At 48.5% G+C, this 20,152-nt stretch overlaps 1 protein-coding gene across 3 annotated transcripts in view; it reads right to left on the reverse strand.

Moving 5' to 3' along the window:
* Window positions 1-7,846: 7,846 nt before the first annotated feature.
* Apba1 (amyloid beta precursor protein binding family A member 1) overlaps window positions 7,847-20,152 on the reverse strand; it is a 204,775-nt gene continuing 192,469 nt past the window's right edge. For all 3 annotated transcript variants that reach the window (XM_028764032.1, XM_028764033.1, XM_028764031.1), the window contains exons 11-13: window positions 13,584-13,703; window positions 12,314-12,454; window positions 7,847-11,621 (exon numbers count right to left, since the gene is read on the reverse strand). In XM_028764032.1, coding sequence (XP_028619865.1) covers window positions 11,550-11,621; window positions 12,314-12,454; window positions 13,584-13,703 — 333 coding nt within the window. In that variant the 3' untranslated portion in view covers window positions 7,847-11,549. The remainder of the gene's footprint in view (window positions 11,622-12,313; window positions 12,455-13,583; window positions 13,704-20,152) is intronic.

Here is a 20,152-nt window from a genome sequence, read left to right on the forward strand (position 1 = left end):
TACTAGGTGGACCCCATGATGTAACTGTTCCCGGCCCACTGTGCTTTTCACGGCAGAGAACACCCTGGTCTCACAGTGATGTCTGCCTTCTGACTCACTTCTTCAAATTTATGTGCACTTGGGAGCCCTTAGATAGAGACTTGACTTTATCAGTTTTGCTAATTTAGACAATTGCCAAAGTTGTCCATCAGGCCCTGACATATGCAATTCTATGGTGTAAATTGTTCTGAGACCCCTTAGCTACTGCCCACACACATAACAGGTGCAGGGGCCTATCCAGTGTGGAGTGCAGGAAGCATTGTGTCCTGATGATGATATACCTTTGTTACCAGTGATTTGCTTTGATAGTGTGTGTGTGTGCGTGCACGCGTGTGCGTGTGTAGGTAGAGAACTTAATTTTTGTGACAGTCTTTCACTGAATCTGAGGTCACTCACAGGCTATACTGAATGGACAGCAAGTCCCTAAGGAGCCTGTTGTGTGTCCTTGCTGTTCTGCTGGGCTCACAGGCCTGCACTGCCACACTGTCATACTGGGGCTTTTAATGGGCCCTGAGGATAGGCCCAGGTTCTCATGCCTGCGATGCAAGCACTTTATTATATGAGCCATCTCTAGTGCTCATGAATTAATTCTTAGTAATCACATTGTATTCAACATTGGTTCCTGCCAGAGAATCAGAGCTGGCTGCCTCTCACCATGGGCTTGGGCTGTCCCCACAGGACACACGACCCTCGGGAGTCACCAAGGTTGTGATAATCCACAGCTTTTCCTCTTCCAGTGTTTGTGCTCTTCATGAGGAACCAGGGCTGGTTTAGGGGCATAGGAAGGAAGCTGTCTCTCTCGATGACTGGGAGATGAATGTGTTCTCGTCAGCTTCTCTTGTGGAATGGTCTGTGGAATTCTCCTAGGGACTCAGAACTGCAGTCAGCTGCATTCAATCTGGGCCCTTTTAATTAGCAGTTCAGTGTCCTTGGCCCACTGCCCTCTGGAGGATCCAAGCCTGTTTCCTTAGCAACAGTAGGAGGATGAGGAGGTTGCTGCAGCTGCCATGGCGTCCCAGGTCTGTCAGATGGGAAAGGGTGCAGTGCGTGGCCAGTGAGGGGTTCATCTTTGCAGAAGCAGGAGTTGTTCTTTTCAGCTTCAGGTTCTTGGAAGCAGACTTAATGCGAGGAAGCTCTTGTATCTGCTGATGCCATAAAGCATGGACCAAATTCCTTTTACAAATGTTAGGAGTTGGGCAACGGTAGAAGGTACAGAGGGATGCCAAACCAAAGCTACTTAGTGGGTATTAAGGAGCTTGGCGTGCTTGGGCTGGCCTCTGGCTTCTTCTGATCCCTCCTGTGCTTGGGTTCCTCTGATGTGTGGGTGTGAGGCACACCCAAGTGCGCCTATACTGGTCTGGAAGAGGCCTGTGCAAGGTGTGACCTCTGGCCCCAGCAGGGCTGGCTGTCCTAAAGAAAAGCTGAGGCCAGGAGGATAGAGTGGCATGGAGCTAACCACTGTGCCCATCCCTTCTGGCAGAAAACTGCAGGAGGGGTTTGCTGTACTGCACCTGGCCCAGTACTCAGCAGCTGAAGTGTGTGTGTGTGTGTGTGTGTGTGTGTGTGTGCACGCGCGCTCATGCATGTGTGTTGATGGCCATGTAGCCCTTCAGCCAGGGACAGTGGGTATCTGCTGCCATTCTCCTGATGTTACACAGCCCTGGTTCTGATTAGCTTTCCAAATCTCATTTGCTCTTCTGGGCCCAACCTGAACTTGGGAGTCACAGGGGGAGAATTCTAGAAAACAATAGTCTAATTTTTAAGTTGACTCGGGGAATTGTACTGTGCTCTTTATGCTGCCAACTTGGTGTGGAGCTCCTCACAATGCTGTTCCAGGGCCTGTGCCTTTGAATTGTATGGTCTCTACCAAACAATCTGACAAACTCCTGGGTGGTCTATAAGCAGGGTCACTGTGGTGTAGCCCCTCCAGGGCTCCAGGACCTGACCAGCAGGAAAAGCCTGCTCTCAGCCTCTGGATTTTCAGAGTGGAGCATTAGTCATCGAATCCCAGGCCTGACTGCCTGCAGTTGTAGGGTCCTCATCTAGAACTTACCTGTGGGTAGGTTAGGTCTATAAAACTTCTGATTCCTGCAGCTGCCCTCTGGGAATCAGGAGCAGTTATCGCCTTTCTCTCATTATTCCACTAGAGGGAGTCAGATCTAGCGTTTGTTTTTGGAAGGTTTCCTTGAGGGAAAGCAAAGGAAGTTCTGGGGAGAGTTGAAAACACAAGCTGAGCCAGGCGGTGGTGGCCACATGCCTTTAATCCCAGCACTTGGGAGGCAGAGACAGGCGGATTTCTGAGTTCGAGGCCAGCCTGGTCTACAGAGTGAGTTCCAGGACAGCCAGGGCTACACAGAGAAACCCTGTCTCAAGTTCCTCGCGGGTCACCAGAGTCAAGCGCTGCTGAGAGAGGCTGGCTTCCTGGCCCTCATATGCACTACTCTGTCAATTTGGAACATGCATAAGTCCTCTCGCCAGTCTCAGAAAGGCCCTTTCTAACGAATCTCCATAAAATAATAACCACCAAATTCACTCCATGCTAAATGAAGAGATTTTTAAATTGTGGTAGAAGATATGAAAACATAAAAAGTTTACCACTTTAACCACTGGAAATTTCAAACAGAGTGAAATACATTAAACATAGTCTGCATTGCTGAGTGTTGAACCTTAGGACCTCACATGCTAGAGGTGCTCAGTCTGCCACTGAGCTGACTGACTACCTGGCCCGAGCTGTTTTGTGTGCATGTGTTTGTATGTGTTCCTGTGTTAAGTGTATGGGTGTGCATGCACACATGAAGACACGTGTGGAGACCAGGCGTCAACATCAGTGAATGTTCCCCTCAACCACTCTTCAGCTTGTTTCTTGAGACAAGGCTTCCCAATGACCCTAGAGCTCAGAGATTCAGCTAGACCACTAGCCAACAAGCCCGAGGGGTCTTCCCATCTTCACCTCTCCAATGCTGGACATACAGACGTTTTACACGAGTGCTGGGACACTTTATTGACTAAGCCTTCTCCCCCAGCCACGTTAGTTGTTTTTAAGCGATCAGTTTAGTAACCAATGTAAAACACACTCACACTGTTGTACAGTGAACTCTCAGGGCTCACACAGTCTGCAGCGACTGTGAAGAAGGGATCACGCCAGTATACCAGTACAGGGAGACTGAAACCCTAGGAGCACATTTGCATTTAACCCTGGAGGAAGGTCGTGATTTCTGTGTGCCTTAATGTCCTGTTCATTAACAAAATTAGCCAACCATTTGACTTCCTATAGGTCCTCCTGCGCTAACAGATTTTTGACCTCCCTTTCAGCTGCAAAAATTCTGTTAATACTAGACACACAGGTCTCACGAGATGAACATGCTCAGTGAGGTCAAGTGACCGAAGAGCAGATAAAGGAGGACTTTTAGAAGACTAAACCTTGCGATTCTGCAAGCTTCACAGTGGTTTGGGGCAATGCTGGACGATGGGGTGGGGCTTCTCAGGGGCGGGACTTGACGAGGGGCGGGGCTTGCCCACAAAAGCTGGCTGCTTACAACAGGCTCATTCAGGTTCCTCCAGTTATTGGAGCCTTGTCTTTTGAGTAAATACAGAGATCAGGAAAGTAGCTCTTCCTTCTCTTCCTGTCCGGTAAGGAAAAGTATTTCCTTTGTCTTTAAGACCTCCCCCCCCCAACCCCCACTCTGGAGAACACTGATGCTATACCCAGCTTAGGTGGCCCTTTTCCGGAGCGGAGCAATGAGGGTGAGTGCTGTGAAGGATGAGTGCCTCAGCTGGCAGTGAGGAAGAGAGAGGGCAAATGGGAGGCTCGGCATCTTGGTGAGGAGGGTGCGGCCAGGGACCTGTCGATTCTCTTTGTAGGACTAGCCTGCCAGGGCCTGAGGCGGAATCTCTATCTCATGCAACTCCTGGCCAGTAGCATAGGTAGGCCTAATGAGCCAGGAAGAGTAGTCTGACCTTCTCAAGAGAACTTGTGTCATCTCACATAAGGGAGAGAGAGGGATGAGGGGGAGAGAAGGCAAGCAAGAAACAAAGATTCCTGTTGTAGCTCTCAACCCCAACTAGTTCTCAAAGGGAGGAGTGCCAGTGTTGTTACATCAGAGGTGACTGGGTAGAATGTTTTTAAAACTGCTGAGGGGACTGGGTCCTGCACAGCCAGAGCCACTGGCGCAGTAACTGATTTCTTAAACCTTAGGTTCTTGGGTTATAAAGAAGCAGCCTTTGCCTCCTGCTGGTGTTGTGGTGTTGTGAGCCTTAAGCTATCTACAGCACTTTGATAAGGGTTGGGCCCAGAGGCCTGGTTCTAGGACCAGCTGAGACTCTTCTTACCACTCAACCTAGCAGGCTGCGATGGGGTGCTCTGCTCTTTGTGATGGCAGAAGAGGCTCTGTCAGAGTTTAGATTTAGTTGACTCCCGAAGAGGACGCAAGGAAGCTTTGGTTGGTATTGTGGCCTCCAGTATTACTGTATGGAGGAGGGACCTAAAGAACCACAGCTGAGTGGAAGGTGATCCGGCCAGGGCACGCCTTCCCGCGGGAAGGACAGTGCCTTCTTGGAGGAACAGCTGTAGCGTTACTTCTTTCTAGAGCAGGTGGTTAAAAAGGGAGGCCACCCATGGGCTTGGCCACTTCTGCAGGCCCCTGGCTCTCTTTCTGCTCTTCCACAGGCACCTCTGGACAAGGCAGTGGTGTGAGGCTGTTTGGATCCTCTAGAATTGTGAGTCAAGTGGTTTTCTTTTGAAGTTATTGTCCACCTTTACTCTCATAATTAAAAAAAAAGACATTAAAATTTGCATACATATGGGTTATTATGAACTGAAATTCTCAAAAGCTATGCCTGTGTTGAAGATTCTACCAGGCTGATTGATTAGAACTTTGTGATTGGAGAGTTGATGTTAAAAGAGCCCAGATCAGACTATGTCGGATTCATTTTAGCTTTCCTTACTTGCAATCTACAGCACTCACCTCTGTGTCTGACCTAGAATCCTTGTGACTGTACCATGAACTCTTTTTTAAAAAATTTTTAATTTTTTTTTAAAAAATATATATGTATATTTCATGTGCTTTCTTTCTTTTTTTATTGGATATTTTATTTATTTACATTTCAGATGTAATCCCCTTTCCTCCCCACCCAGGAACTCCCTATCCCATCCCCCCTCCTCCTTCTTCTGTGAGGATGTGCCCCCACCCACTCATCCACTCCTACCTCCCTGTCCTCGAATTCCCCCACACAGGGGCATCCAACCTTCACGTGGTCAAGGACCTTCTCTCCCACCTATGCCTGACAAGGCCATCCTCCCCTACATATACAGCTGGAGCCATGGGTTCTCCTCTATGTGCTCCCAGGCTGGTGGTTTAGACCCTGGGAGCTTTGGTTGGTTGGTATTGTTGCTCTCCCCATGGGGGCTCAAACCCCTTCAGTTCCTTCAGTCTTCTTTCTAATTCCTCCATTGGGAACCCTGTGATTAGTTCAGTGGTTAGCTGCAAGCGTCTGTTTCTGTATATGTCAGGCTCTAGCAGAGCCTTTAAGGAGACAGCTATATCAGGCTCCTATCAGCATGCACTTCCTGGCATCCACAACAGTGTTTGTCTTTGGTGACTGCACATGGGATGGATCCCCAGGTGGAGCAGTCTCCGGACAGCCCCTCCTTCAGTTTCTGTTCCACACTTTGTCTCCATATTTGCTCCCATGATTATTTTGTTACTTCTTCTAAGAAGGACTGAAATATCCACATTTTGGTCTTCCTTCTTCATGAATTCTTTTAGGATATAACAGATCACTACCTTCTACCGACACAGTTGATAAGAAAGGTGTCAGATTCTGCCCATGTATTTGAAAAGTGCCTGGATCTATAGCTCTCATTTGTCCTATAATTAAGAGGATTCCATGAAACTGTTACCACATAGAACATGGTATTTGGGATAACCTAATCTGCGTTCCTGGGTTATTTATGATAGCTCACATCTGGCTCCAGAGCAGTGGTTCTCCACTTTCCTAAGACTGTGATCCTTTAATACATGTTGTGGTGACCCCCAACCATAAATTATCTTTATTGCTACTTCATAACTGTAATTTTGCTACTGTTATGAATCATAATGTAAATATCTGATATGCAGGATATCTGATATGGGACCCATATGAAAGTCCTTCAAACCCCAAAGGCATCATTACCCACAGGTTGAGAACGGCTGCTCTAGAATCAATTCCCTCCTCTTCCCTTTGAGATGAGAGCTAAGTTTTGGGTTAACAGTTACCCTGTGATGTTTTGATGTTCAGGTACCAATAAGAGAAACAACATCTGGGATGTCCTAGATTTAATTACTGAAGGCCAGAGGGTGAAGAAAGATACAAAGAGGGGCTGATTAGTAAACTACTGGCTGAAAGGCACAAAAGGCCTGCTTCAGAAGCAACCATTTCTGTTCCTATGGGTTATTGTGAGCCGAAGGTCACAGAGAAGAGCCACACCTGTGGGCTGTTGACCTGCCACAGAGCTTCCCCTCCTGGGAGCCCGCCTATGCAGATTAGCAATAAGCCCTCCAATTGGTAGGTAGCACATGGGGATGATATATTCATTTCTCAGAGTTTATTAAAAGTGCCATTATTCCTCACTGTTCTTGAGCCCTGCTGCTGGTAGTTGGGGGACCCTATTTTCCTGGCTGCTACCAGAGCTGTTCAAGAGATGCCTTGAGAGGCCTGTGGTAATGGCTCAGTGAGTGAGAGAGCTTGTTGTGTGTGAGTGTGAGGACCCATGCTTTTTTCTAACACTGTGACCTTTTTACTTTGGGATATGATCCAGCAGTGGGAATGCTGGATCACAAAGCCAAAATGATATGTTTTAGTTATTTATTTTAGTTCTTAAGGAATTTGCATGTAATGTTGCTAGAGAAGGGATGGCATAGGCAATTCTTTGTCAGCACATTTTTTTTTTCCGTCATAAGATAACAAGCTCCTGTGACATCTCATCTGGTTTTGTTAGCTCTTGTAAGAGTGGTTTCAATGGTGAATGGAGCTGTTTAAGATGTTTCTGTGGGGAGAAAACTGTTTGAGGGTTTTAGCCCACTACCATCTTTAAGCTTTTCAACATTAAGTATTTTGTTACAAAGATATAAAGCATAGTAACAAAGAGGCAGCTGCCGGACACAGCAGGTGGCCGCCTCCCAGGGCTTCTGGCAGCTTTGATGCAGTCAAAACTAGGGACCTAGTTTTTCCAGGAAAGGAGGAAGAGGCGTCCTAATGAAGACTAGGACACTAGCACTAGCGGAGCACCAGGTCTTCTGTGATGGGAGCCCTCTGCCTCACTCAAGTCCAACGGCAGCGGGAAAACCATGTTACCAAAATTTGAAAAAGTGGAATTGCAGAGTACTAGGGAAACGGCTTCTAGAACATTCTCACAGAATCCTCAGGTTGTTCCCGAGGCACTGTTTTCCTCTTTGGCTCAAGCCCTCAGCAAAGACTGCTTTGTTGTTGTTGTTGTTTTTCTTCCTTCAGTGATGATAGATACAAAGAATGAAATTGAAAGGGAAAGGGCCCCCTCTCCCTTTCAGAGTATTCTAAGGAGTCAGAGAACATTGGTGTGTGTGTGTGTGTGTGTTTGTGTGTGATAGGCCACCAAGCCAGACCACTGGTGTGTGTGTGTGTGTGTGTGTGTGTGTGACAGCCACTCAGCCAGTTTCACAAGATAAATACCTGGGTAGCAAGCAGTCTCCATAATCTTTAAGGCTGAAGGTGGCTTATTAAGGAAAAGACAAAATCCTCCCTCCCTGCACACAGAGCTCCGTTCCTCCCTGAAACAGTACATAGCCAGAGCCAAGGGGGTGAAGTCCTTGTTTATTGTTGCAGCAATTCTTATACAGACATTAGTGTTCAGTTAAATAAGGAGATAGCACATTAAATACATCACAACCCCAAACCAGACAACTGCCGCCACGGCACAAAGAAGGGGAGGGTGGGCCAGGACCGGTGACCAGACTGTCAGAGGAAATACATTCAGTGGGTGTGCAGTATCAACATTCCAGGCTCACGTGTAGATATATTTTATTTATATATATTTATATTTATATATAGAGATCATTGAGTTTCATGTATACAAAGAACGATATTGTTACAAATACAATACTATACTTCTCCCGATGTTTTACAGTAAGCGCTAAGGTACCCCGTTACAGAACAGGGGTGCGGGTTCATACCCCAGGTGCTGTGCTAAGTATGTACAAGAGATTTCATTCCCACACAGTCATCACACACTGCCCTAGATGGAGGGAAGATAAAATCAGGGTTGTGTACTCAAGTGGACCCTAACCAGGGAAGGAGCAGACAGAGGTGAAACTCAAACTAACAGGTAGCCTGGTGAAGGTGAGAGTTAAAACATCAGGAAGAGGTGGCCCTTGGTTGTAAACATTGGTGTACACCAGTGGGTGGAGAGACCTGAGCAAGGCTCTGTGGGTGGGTTTTCATCAGTGTGCCACGGGGAGCATAGGTGTGGGCGGGGCTGCAGGAGGAGGGAGGGGGAGCTACGGGGGAGGTAGTAGGTTACTCTGGACTCCCTGAAGGCCAATGTTAATGGGCGAAATTCAGAAAGTAAACCCGTGTGCAGGGAGGTGGCAGCCTGCCATGTGCTCTACTCCCCCCCTGGAGCCTGCTGTGGGGAAGGAAGGGATCGCTGGGGAAGTGGGCTCCTGCCATGGATCTGTGAGGCTTCCCTCCTCTCACGAACTCAAGGCTGATGGTGGCTCCCTGAAATGCTCCCAAGGAGAAGGCAGAGGCAGAGCGGGTTCTAGTGCAACCTCATTGGATTGGGGGCAGGGGTGTGGATCTGGGAGCCTGTCCCCAAGCCAAGTCACCAGCATGTTCCAGCTGAGTGGGCAGAGCAGCTTTGTGCCTTGTAGTTTGAGGAAGGCGGCTCTGTGTGTAGTCAGGCCCCATTACTGGGAGCGATGAGATAGTTACATATGTAACCATGTATGAAGATGCCAGACAAGACCTGATCCCAAGTTTAACCATTCAGTCTGATGCTAGCAGAGGAAGAACTTGGTTCAGCAGGGGGCCTGGTCCAGGCTCTGGGAGGGAGAAACCTCCCTTAACACAAAAGACTAAGTAATCCTTACCATCATGCTATACTGTTAGTTCTCAAGGAGAGCTCACAAGAAAAGCTTTGCTTTTCAGCCCCTCTTAAAGCTTCCAGGGTTTGTGCAATGAGAATGGAAAGCATTCTTTTTTTCTCTTCCCCTGGGGTGAAGATACTTCATTGTGATTACCAGGAGTGATGACTCTGGGTTCTGCCCTGATCAGTCCCAGGTTAGCCTCTGAGGTCCTACTTCTGCCTTCTGGTCCAGGTGCTTGGGCACCTGCCCGTGGTGGCCACCCTGGGTCTGATGGACATAAGCCTGACAAGTGACTTTACCAAGGTTCCCAATGCCAGAGATGGCAGCAATAATGTCCCTCTTTATCCTACCCATCATCTCTGGCAGAGGAGAGGTGGACCGCATCCTTCAGTGTGCGGTTATGTTAGATACCTGATGGATCAGTTATTTCAGGATGTGTGAAGAAAATCCAAGTCATGGCTCCTGGTCTCCACATTTGCTGGACCTTGGGCCTGGTCATGGAGGAGCATTCTGTTAGATACCTTAAAATCAAGTCCAGACGGCCTGGCTCCTGTGCTCCCAACTCCACATAGCTCGCCCATCCTTCTCAGGCAGCTCTCTGGACAGCCGGTGGCCTCATATCCCTGGAACTGTTTGTGCTAGAGTAAAACTGAGGGCTCACAGTAGATCCCAGCAAGCACCGGGCTTTCCCGAGTCTCTCCAGACACCTCATGAAGTCAGAGACGTCAGAGGTTGGCTGTTTCCCACCCTGGCTGAAGCTTCCTGTTCCTTCTCTTGTTTTATTCACATCTCTCCCTTCCCCAGGTCCCCCTCTTCCCTCCATAAATCCATCCTCCCCAACACTGCTCACTGAACTCCCATTTCCAAAGATACAATATAAATATCCCAGATGCAGAGAACAGGGATTATATTCATACTACAAAATGTATTAGTTTTTCTTCCCCGTCTCTACTGAGGTCATCAACGAAACAAAATAAAAACAAAAACTAGCCACATCCCATGTGGAAACAAACTGCTCTTTGGACCAAGAGTAAGAGGAAACTGGCTCAGAATGTTATTAAAACACACGGATTGGACTGAGACGTGATCCAAAATGTGAGGCATCTGATGGAGACATCAAGCCTTCCTTCCGTACCAGCTGCAGACTACCAGATCCACAAGACAGCAGAGAATGTTTCTGGAGCACAGTTGGGGATTCCTGGGCCCAACACCAAGTGTTAAGTCTGCCTGATTTAGTAGCTTATCTGCTCTAGACTTTATAACATCACATCCTAATTAGTATTGGTGAATGGGCCCAGGCTGGCTTAGCCTTCGGGCAGGGAAGTATGACACATCACATCCACATCACAGTTTGTCCCTCAAGAACCTCCAGTGTGTACATGGGCTGGGGGAGTCTTGGAGGGAACTCTGAGCCAACTGAGACAGAGAAGGCCAGGACAGTGTCTTTCTTAGGACAAGGCTGGCTGCTTTCTGCCTATGTCAACCTTCGGCTAGGGGAAGGGATCTTCCAGAGGGGTGCTGGGGCTTCTCCACAGGGTCTGTGTGGTAGCCTGCTTCGATACAGGTAGAGGGCAAATGAGACACTGTGCAGGGCTCATGTGTATATGTGTGTGTGTGTATCTTGTGTACACGGAAGTGCCTGTGCATTAGGAAGATAGTACCTGCCTGTGGTTATCCTCCAGTTGGTAACCTTGGACAGTCTGGGGAACCTCGGAGGCTGCTGTGACTTGCCAGGATCTCTGTGGTGTCACAGCAGCCTTGTCCAGGGTGTCACTTCCTAGTTTCTCAGCAGTTAGGCCTGAATTAGCATACATGTTGCAGGTAAAAGAAACCATGGAAGAGATTTAAAACTGGCTCAGAAATTCTGGGCAGAAATAATGTACAGGGCCCCCAACTACATAGCAGGCAGCAAACATCCTTAGAAGATGTGGGCTTTGAGGATGTTCAGCGCCATCACATGTCACCAACTATCTTCCCATCAAGTGAGGTGAGGGGGGCAGAGAGATCAGCGATTGAGTTTCAGGCACTGCTCAGTCACCTCCTATGCTGTCTCTGGGAGCTCCTTCAGGGAAGTGTGTGTCTCTTGGGGAGGAACGATGCTTCCTTAGGCAGTAGCAACCACCCTAAGGTCCCCCAAAGGCCCTCCACCATGTTCTCAGGTAGATATTAGCTGCTCTCCACCCTCAAGAGGGCACACACAAAACTTCCCTGGTATTAAGGAACAGAAAAAAAAACAGACTGGAGAGAGACAGAGAGCAAAGAGGTCCTTGCCGATTCTTCTCTTCCTCTGTAAGACCAAATGTTGGGCGCGAAAGGGGAATGTCTCAGTGGACACACGATGCAGCACAAGAAACACAACCACGGTGAGGAGAGTCCTCCATGCATGCCACCACACCACAGAGGTGTGGCTCAGATGTAAACGGGCTGTTCCTGGGCCGTCAGCAGTCTGTACATGGCTGCTGGCATCGTCTTCATGTGGATCTGAGGGTAGAAAGCCATGTTAGCTGGGGCTGGGAGTGTGGCCTCAGAAATAGTGCCTCTCACTATATATAGTTTTCAAGACTGCCCACCCCCGGCTCCAGGACCTGGTCTTGGAAGACTGAAGCCCACGGGCTTTCTAGAAAGTTGTGGTGACTCTAAATGGTAAGAAGCTATGAGTAAGGCTTAGTTTTCCAGTTAAAGGCTCCAGCTTTTCCAGCCCTTTGAAAAATAAAGAAGGGACCACAGGAAGATGGACTCTGGCTTCTGGCAGCCTGCTTTCCTTTCTTGGCAATGTGGGAGTGCCAGCCCATCTAAAACTGCTCAGCTACTAAAGCAAGAAAGCAGTCCCAGAGATCTAGTTAGGACTGAGTGTGAGCCTATGTCAGTGCTGGGGGATACTGACTTGATGGGTCTTGAATCTGACTTTTGTCTTCTAAGCAGACTAGGTGGGATTAATTGGGGAGAATGAGAGAGTCTGGGGAGCCACAGAGAGTAGTAACACAGTGTGAGCATTGAAGAGAAGGTGGCAGTGAAGGGGGATTCCATCAGCCAGGTCTGAGGCAGAGGGTCTGCTTACTAAGGAGCATCTAGGGAGGGGAAAGGAGGCTCTAGCAGGTTCCCAGCAAGGCTAGCATGGCACCAGGGGCACACACGGTACCTCGACCCTGTTCAGCCCTGGGTCTTATTCCTACCTCCCCGACGGCATTGGAGAGAATGTGGACGATCTTCTCGTGTGGTGTGGCTACAACACTCTGGCCATTGATTTCGATGATCCGATGTCCCACGCGGACACCTCCTCTCTCAGCTATCCCCCCTCTCATGAGGCTGCAGATCTACCAGAGGCAAGCATCAAGTTACACCTAATGGGCAGTGCCCCACCTCAGAACCATGTCAGGGTGGAAGAGTGTCTTCCCTGGAACCCTATTGCTCTAGCATGAACACCCCTGAGACGTTGACTCGGTGAGGCTTGGGCCATGTAAATCTCGCAGGTTCTTATGAGCAATGGGTTCTGTGACCTGGTATGGAGCTCAGTGGTTGAATGTTAACTAGCATGACGGATCCTGTATCTGATCCCTAGAACCATATTCAGTGGCAGCAAAAAGTAGGTTCTGTAGGCCCACCTGGCTGCCTGTGCACCTGCTGTGCACAGGGGATATGGCAGGTGGGACCTTCCTGGTGTCCTGGACTCTGACCACTTTGTATCCTTGTTGGGCCTATGAGCCGGTGGCCAGTGTTTCATTCGACTTTCCATAGTCACAAGCAGGGTTACCCGTGGAACTGTTTGATGCTGGTAGCCTGTACTTGAGGAACACTATTGCGTGATGCAAAGAGGCACTAGAAACCTGCCCTGTTCCATGGTGTGGCCTGAGGAGAGCAGCACTTGCTGTTCTTCTTGACTTGGTGGTCCCTGGCTAAACTCACTTCTTACTGGAATGGAAATGGTGGCACAGCCAGTCACTGTATGAGGTTAGGCTGTCACCACTGGAGAATGAACCTTCCCAGTGCTTCAGGTCGGCCTACTCCTAACGTACACACTTGGCAAGAGTGTGTGGTCCATGCGAACTTAGTAAAGCTGACTTTACATTACAGGCTGTGCATTTATTCAGAAGGTGATGCAGACAAGGCCTGCAGCAAGGGAGCTTAGTGGTTCTGGAGTAAGTAGGTCCTTCTGGCTCTAAGGGGCTCTTAGGTCAAAGCATTCCTTAGCTGCTTTCCACACAGGAGGCAAGACCAAGGGTCTAGGCCAGGACTGTGGTTTATTGGTAGAGCTCTTGCCTGGCATACACCATCCCCCAAACAAACAAAATCCCAAGAGCTAGTCAAATGAACACTGAAAACCCGAAACCTCTTTACTTGGATGAAAAGATGAAGAGAATGGACCCGCCGGAAAAATACTCAATATATTTCCATTTTCATTTGTTATCGTATTTTGGAAAACGGTGTGGTATGACGTGTACTTACAATGCCATTCTGCACGCTGAAACCCAGCTGGTAGCGAAGGTCCGGCCTCCTTATTAGCACGGTGGTCACTGGGGGGCACCTCACAATGTTCAGCTTCACTCGGGACTGGTTCTTTAAGCCCTTAAAACATGAAGAAAGTACAGTGGAGATGATGACCACTCAATCAGGCAGAGGAAATAAAGACAGATGTTGCCCAACCCAGAGGCAGCACCCAGCCCTGCAGGCTTCTGAAGACCTCACTTCGACCTGCAGGCTGTATGTGCCTGAGCTGGAGCTGTCCCCATGAGGCCTCCCTGGAACCCATCCAGTCTGTGTGAGACCCGTGTCCTGTGAATGGCATCTTTACTTTGGAAAATGGCCTGTGTCAAGGGACCGGGCAACAGTACAACTATAAGGAAGAGCCTCATGTGCTTAAAGGTGAGGGGTGTGCATAGTCGGTAGAGAGCCCGTGAGACATGGGCCTCTCCCTCTACAAGGCAGACTCTAACAGTGACTCCTTCCAAAGGGCATACATGTCCCAGCAAGCAGCTCATTCACATGGCTGGTTCTCTCTGGTCTCTGACCTCTTCTTCCCTATTCTATGTCTGGAGAGCTTGTCTAGCTCATGGATGTTACCCGTGTGAGCCAGATGCTCCAGTGAGAATCTGCCTCCTTGAGATGCGGATTGTGAAGAAATAAAACATAGAGGCTGTATACAGGTTCATCCTTGCTTGCCTGCCCTTCCTCTAGGTCAGAATGGATTGTAGAAGAAAAGTTGGCCTTAAATTTTGAAGAGGAAGCAGTTTTTCAGAGCCTGTTTGGAGCTTTCTACACATTAGCCACACAATCCCTCCATCAGGCAGGCCCACATACTACCTCATCAGCTATGTGCTGAGAAGGGAGGGCCAGAGAGAAGACCCCATCTCAGAAGTCAACGTGCTCCCTCCAGGGCTGCTGTCTCTGTGGAAGGCCTGCTTGCCAGAGGAGATGCTTTGAGGAGAGCATGTTCAAAGCTCTCTGAGCCTCTCCCTACACCTGCTTTCCAGCTGATGCTTCGAATCCCAGTTGAAGATACACATTGCAGAGAAAATGATGATTTTGGCATCCTGGAGCAAGTGGACCATATTGGTTGGTGGGTCTGGAGGTCCTGATGCTACAGTTGAGGCTGGGAGATCAGAGGATCCAGGAAATGCCTGCCTGCCTGCCTGCCTGGACTCTATCTGTCAAGACCAGCTGCTTAAGAAATGGCTCAAGGTCCGCTTAGACTTTCCTCCAGGGGAGTAAGAGTACAGGGTCTTGAGGTGGGTGAGTATGCCTTCCTCTAAGAGGGCAACAATTGGAAGGAACAGGGATTGGGGAGAGGCAGATTTCATTCAGGTCCACAAAATCTCCTAGACATAGCACCTCATGTGACTTGATGTTCAAACCAATGCTGGTATCACCTGTGTCCCCAGTGCTTTGAAACAGGCTAGGAAACACCTTCATCAAGGGAGTCGTATTTTCAACGTGGTGGAATGAATGGAGTGTGTTTTTCCTGCATAAGACGCCAGTGACAGATTTGGCCCTTCTGTTGACAACAAGTCTTGTCGTCATGCCAACAAGGGGTAGAGAAGGTCTGGGTTTCTGCTCCTGGCTGTGGGACAAGCATAGCCAGGTGAGGAGGACAGGGCTGGTGTCCCTAGACCTGAGTTCCTGTCACAGTTCTGTTTCCATAGCAGGAAGCCCTAGGACACTGTGCGCCGTCTTACCTTCTCCACATGATGACGCTTACTGAAGTCTCTGTCAGGTCTGTATAGTTCTTTCTAAATGTCCCAGTCTATGCTGAAACAGCCATTTAAGCTGCAAAATGGAGCCTCCCAAACATCAAAGCCTACAGTATCATGAAGCATGGCAGTCTAGGCCTTTGCCATATACAGAGTATAGCTTTTATTTCGTGGACACCTACTCTGTTCATTTAAAAGTCACTTATAAACCAAGAGATGGGGTAGACACTAGAAGGAATAAGATTCTCTAGGTCTCCTGGAACTGGGGAGGGGGACTGAGAGGCGGAGACAGGACACACAGAGAGTATCAGGGGGACTGAGAGGCGGAGACAGGACACACAGAGAGTATCAGGGGGAATGAGAGGCGGAGACAGGACACACAGAGAGTATCAGGGGGACTGAGAGACAGAGACAGGACACACAGAGAATATCAGAACTAAGACTGTGGCCAAGGCAGTCTGAATCCCACTCCATCCATCCACTACATGCCCCTGAAGACCATATACTGTAAGATCAGGAATTTGTGGAAAACCAGAGCTGAGAGTGACAGGATCTGACCAAAGGGATTGTGGGCCTTCACACAAAGCCACCTGTTTAAATGCAGGATTATTTATGTATGCTCAGGTAACTGGGAAGGCCTTATAGAATACACCAAAAAAGCATGAGAATGAAGCTATTTTCCCAGTGTTACCTAAAAAACTTCATATTGCTCTGGTGAACTGATTCAAGATGCCTCAGCAAAATGACTTCAAGACTGGAGAAAATGTGCTCCAACGTAAGGCTTAGGAAATGGTGGTCTGAAATAACCAGGGCACTGCTCTGCTCTGCTGTGCCTAATCAGCGTTTCAAGTTGGGTCCCATTAACTTAGACTTCCTACCTGCCATTTTGTTGGAGGTGCCAATTAAATAAGTGGTCATTCTGTCCCCATGACAACAGTGAATGATGCAGCGAATTAAGAAACACAGTGAGAAGGGAAGAAGCAAGAGTGGTCTCTATAGCAACCAGAGCAGAACCACGATACTCTTGAGAAGGACAGGAAAGCTGGGCACTAGGCTGGAAAAGAGCAGACGTCTAGAGAGCAGGACTTGGAGGCAATGGCGTGAACAGAGAAAGATGCTAGCATGCTTTGCCTACCAGTGACTGTGCTTTAGGAATAAGTTACACCTGGAAAGGTAAAGCTAGGCACAAAGCAATGTGGAGGGTGTCTATAAATAGAAACATTCTACTTCCTGCAGTGGGGTTGGGGTAGAGACAATTAGCATTGAAGTGGTAAGACACAGAACACCTAGCTTTAGTTGCCTGTTCCTCAAAGCTCAAGCCAGAAGACTCCCTGAGAGTTTGCTGAAGAGCAGAGCCCTACTTAGGACTTGTCAGAACAGACCCAGCATCTTAACAGCATCCCCGGGTGGCTCATGTGTGAGAAGCAATGATTGATCAAGATGCTGGACAGATAACTACAAAGCACACGGGGACCTACTGACATAAACAGCACTGTTAGTAAAGTTCTGAGGTCCGGACATTCCCCTGCAGTAGCTGAGGGGTTTGGGGTTGGGCAGTGTGAGCATCTGCCTAGGTCCAGGCACAAAGTGGGTGGTGTTTAGAGAACTATAAAAAATGGCACTAAACCTACTGAGTGTGTCTTCAATTAGCATTGTGAGTTGCGGCAGGTTGTGGCCAATGTCCCGCAGCGAAGACGAGCCATTGGCAGGCTATCTGATTTTTCAGCTCAATAGAGCTGAGTGTCTTGGGGCACTGAGTGTCTAGCAATCTCTGACAGGCCCTGCCTGCTGAGCACATCTCTGTGAGGGAGGCCACAGAGGAACAGCTTTCTCAGGCCCTCATCAGGCCTTTCATTATCACATGGCACTTTCATCTTCTGAATCCATGGCAACTCCACTTACAGACATCAAAGTTTGGCTCCTCAAACGAACTTTCCCTTTCCCCACCCAGGAAGCTCGAGGGCAGGCTACTGTTTGCATTTCAGTTTTGCTTTCACCTTGATTGAGTTGGTGATCTGTGGACAGAGCTGAGTCCCTAAGCAGTAGGGGGTCAGTCTGACAACATGGACACTATGACCCTCATTTTGTCTGTGTCATTTAGAGGGCAATGGGGACAGGTAAGAAGAGAGCTAGGTTCCAACGAATGGCCAGCTGGCAGCCCTAAGCCTTTGGAGTTTCTGGTAAGGGGTGGCTTATGGGAAGGCCAGGTTCTGACACAGGGCTGGGAGTCATCAGAAATTCTTGGTTCTCAAACTCACCCCCATCTTCACTCAAGTTCCCTCTACTGCCCCGCCCCTACTCTGTCTTTTCGATCACCTTGGGTTGCCAGAACCATACACTGGCTGGCTTCCAGTCAACGAAAGTTACTTCTACTAGTTACACAGGCCAGAAGTCTGAGTTTAGGGTGCTGGCAGCCTGGTGATGACAAGAGGGCTCCTCTGGGCTGCAGATTGCTGGCTTCTTGCTTTCACATGGAGGAAGAGAGGCACATAGTGTCCCTTGCACAATGGCACTTATGCAATTCATGAACGCATCACCCTTAGGACCTAATCACTTCCCCCAAACCCCTGGGGCTAGGGCCTCAACATGTACTTTAAGGGGACATACTCAGTCTATAATACCCCTCCCATGGCCTTTCCAGACCCAGATCAGCTTCCCATAAAGTCACCCTCACCAACTTCACTAACCGCTTTCTCTCTTACATCTGAACTCTGCACTCCACACACAGACTCTCGAGATTGGTACTATCAACAGCAGGGGCTGGGTAATTCTTGGCAGTGCAGGGGCTGTTCTATGCATCGTAGGATGTCTCTGTAGTAACTTCTTCACAGTGGGACAGCCAAGACAGGCTAGTCTTCTGGGGCATGCATTGTTGTTACCTCTGGCTGAGGTTGTACACTTAGATAGACACCTTCCCTGGACAGTGCTTTCTTGGCGACTGCTCTGTCTGTACCAAGGTCCACCTATGTAATCATTGTTCTGTGCCTCAGTGTCTACTTGTGCTATAGTTGACCACAGTACCTGCTACATCAAAGTTCATGAACAACCAGAAGCCATGGGTTCAGTGAGTGAATCTACAGCCACCCTCTGGTCAGTGTTTAGTGCATAGTCCTTGACTTCTGTAACTGTGGGGCCAGTCATCTTTTCTTGATAGGCCTAGCTCCTGGGTGAGGTCCTGCTCACTGTCTGGGCCACACAGCTCCTTGCAGTTCTCACATGAACATACAAGTAATTTGTTTACAAGAGAAAGGGGAGAGGGCAGGCCAATGGGCAGTGGTCCTGCCTTTCAGTAAAGGTTACCATGACAACACCAGATCAAACCTTGCAGGTCAGGCTAAGATTTTCCTCTTGACTCAACGCCAGCCCATTATCCATCAATTCAGGCAGACACTTCTAAGCACCCATCCTTCCTGACATAAACCTAGGTTTTAACCCTTTCAGAGTCAACTTAAACACTGTCCTATAAATGTTTCCCCATCTAAATGATTCCTGCCCTTTACATGTATGTTGCTATGCACCCCATCAGCAATATAATTATCTTCCACATGTATGGCTTCTCCATGGTTCAGCTCAGCACCGACAAAGGTCCAATTAAACATATCTGAGTGAATCTACACTAAGTGGATTCTCTGATCTCATCACTACTGTATAGCCATGTGCTGCATACCTTAGTCAACCATAGCAATCCTATAAGACAATACTGAAAGATTCCCATTACCCGGAGACACCATAGGCATCCTAATATCATGGTACAACTCACTCCTCATGTCCGTGGTGACATCCGTGTACACTCCCTGCACTGCAAACTTTTATGCATAAAAACACAGCATGTGTGTACGCACACACATGTATGTACAAAATATTTAATTAAGGCTATGCCATTAGCAATATAAATATTCATTATGCTGCATTTCTATCATTATTATAGGGTGTACTCATGGTCATTTAAACAGAACATTAACCATAGGATAGTATGCTGTCTTATGCTGGCAGCCCCTCATGGGTCTTACAATTACTGTCCCGGTTTTGTCAAGAGGCTGTATCAGGTGACTGACCTAAATTTGTGTGAGTACTCTGTGATGTTTGGGAAATGACAAAATTAACAAATGATATCTCTCAGAGCTAATTTCTCCACACGTGGCTGTATACTAAGCAGCATGTCTACCCTGTGATGGAAGCGGAGACACTCAGCCCTGTGTGCACCCTCGCCCTAGCTCCTCCAATGAGGGGGTTGACTTTTGCCGGTTTCCTCTGCCACTGAATGCCCACTGTGCAGCTTTATTCTCTCCTGCCAGCATTGTGTTCTCTCTGAAACCTCTCAGACCAAGGAAAGCTGAGCATCTCAGCCAGCCCACTTGCTGGGGTGTGGGTTACTGTCATACTGGCCACACAAACAGCAAGGATTAGCATTCTTTAAAGGCTACATGCACGGATGCTGAGAAGAAGATCCAGCTCTCCCCTCGACTGGTCACATTTAATTTCTCCTTCACTCTTTACTTTAGTGATGACATCAGTGTAGGCTGAGCGAAAATGAATGTGTAGGCTAGAGTAGGTTTTCTTCCTAAGCATTCAGGCGGTGGCTCGGGGGAAGGGACAGGTTGACCCACAGCAGTGTTCTCTGGAGAGCTGACACACTTCCATGAGCTGTGAAGGGCAGTAAATCATGTGCAGCTGCCTGGCGATAACTGACTGTCTGGGTGATAGAGCTCAGGGAAATCCTGCTGGGGCCGAGCCTGGTTACGTGGGGGAAAGGGAGTTAACTGATGAGCTATACGTAGGACGGGCACTGATGTTACGTAAGCCGCATACATTACAATATCGCATATA

Source organism: Grammomys surdaster, unplaced genomic scaffold (genome assembly GCF_004785775.1).
Source record: "Grammomys surdaster isolate TR1022 unplaced genomic scaffold, NIH_TR_1.0 141, whole genome shotgun sequence".
Classification (NCBI taxonomy): domain Eukaryota; kingdom Metazoa; phylum Chordata; class Mammalia; order Rodentia; family Muridae; genus Grammomys; species Grammomys surdaster.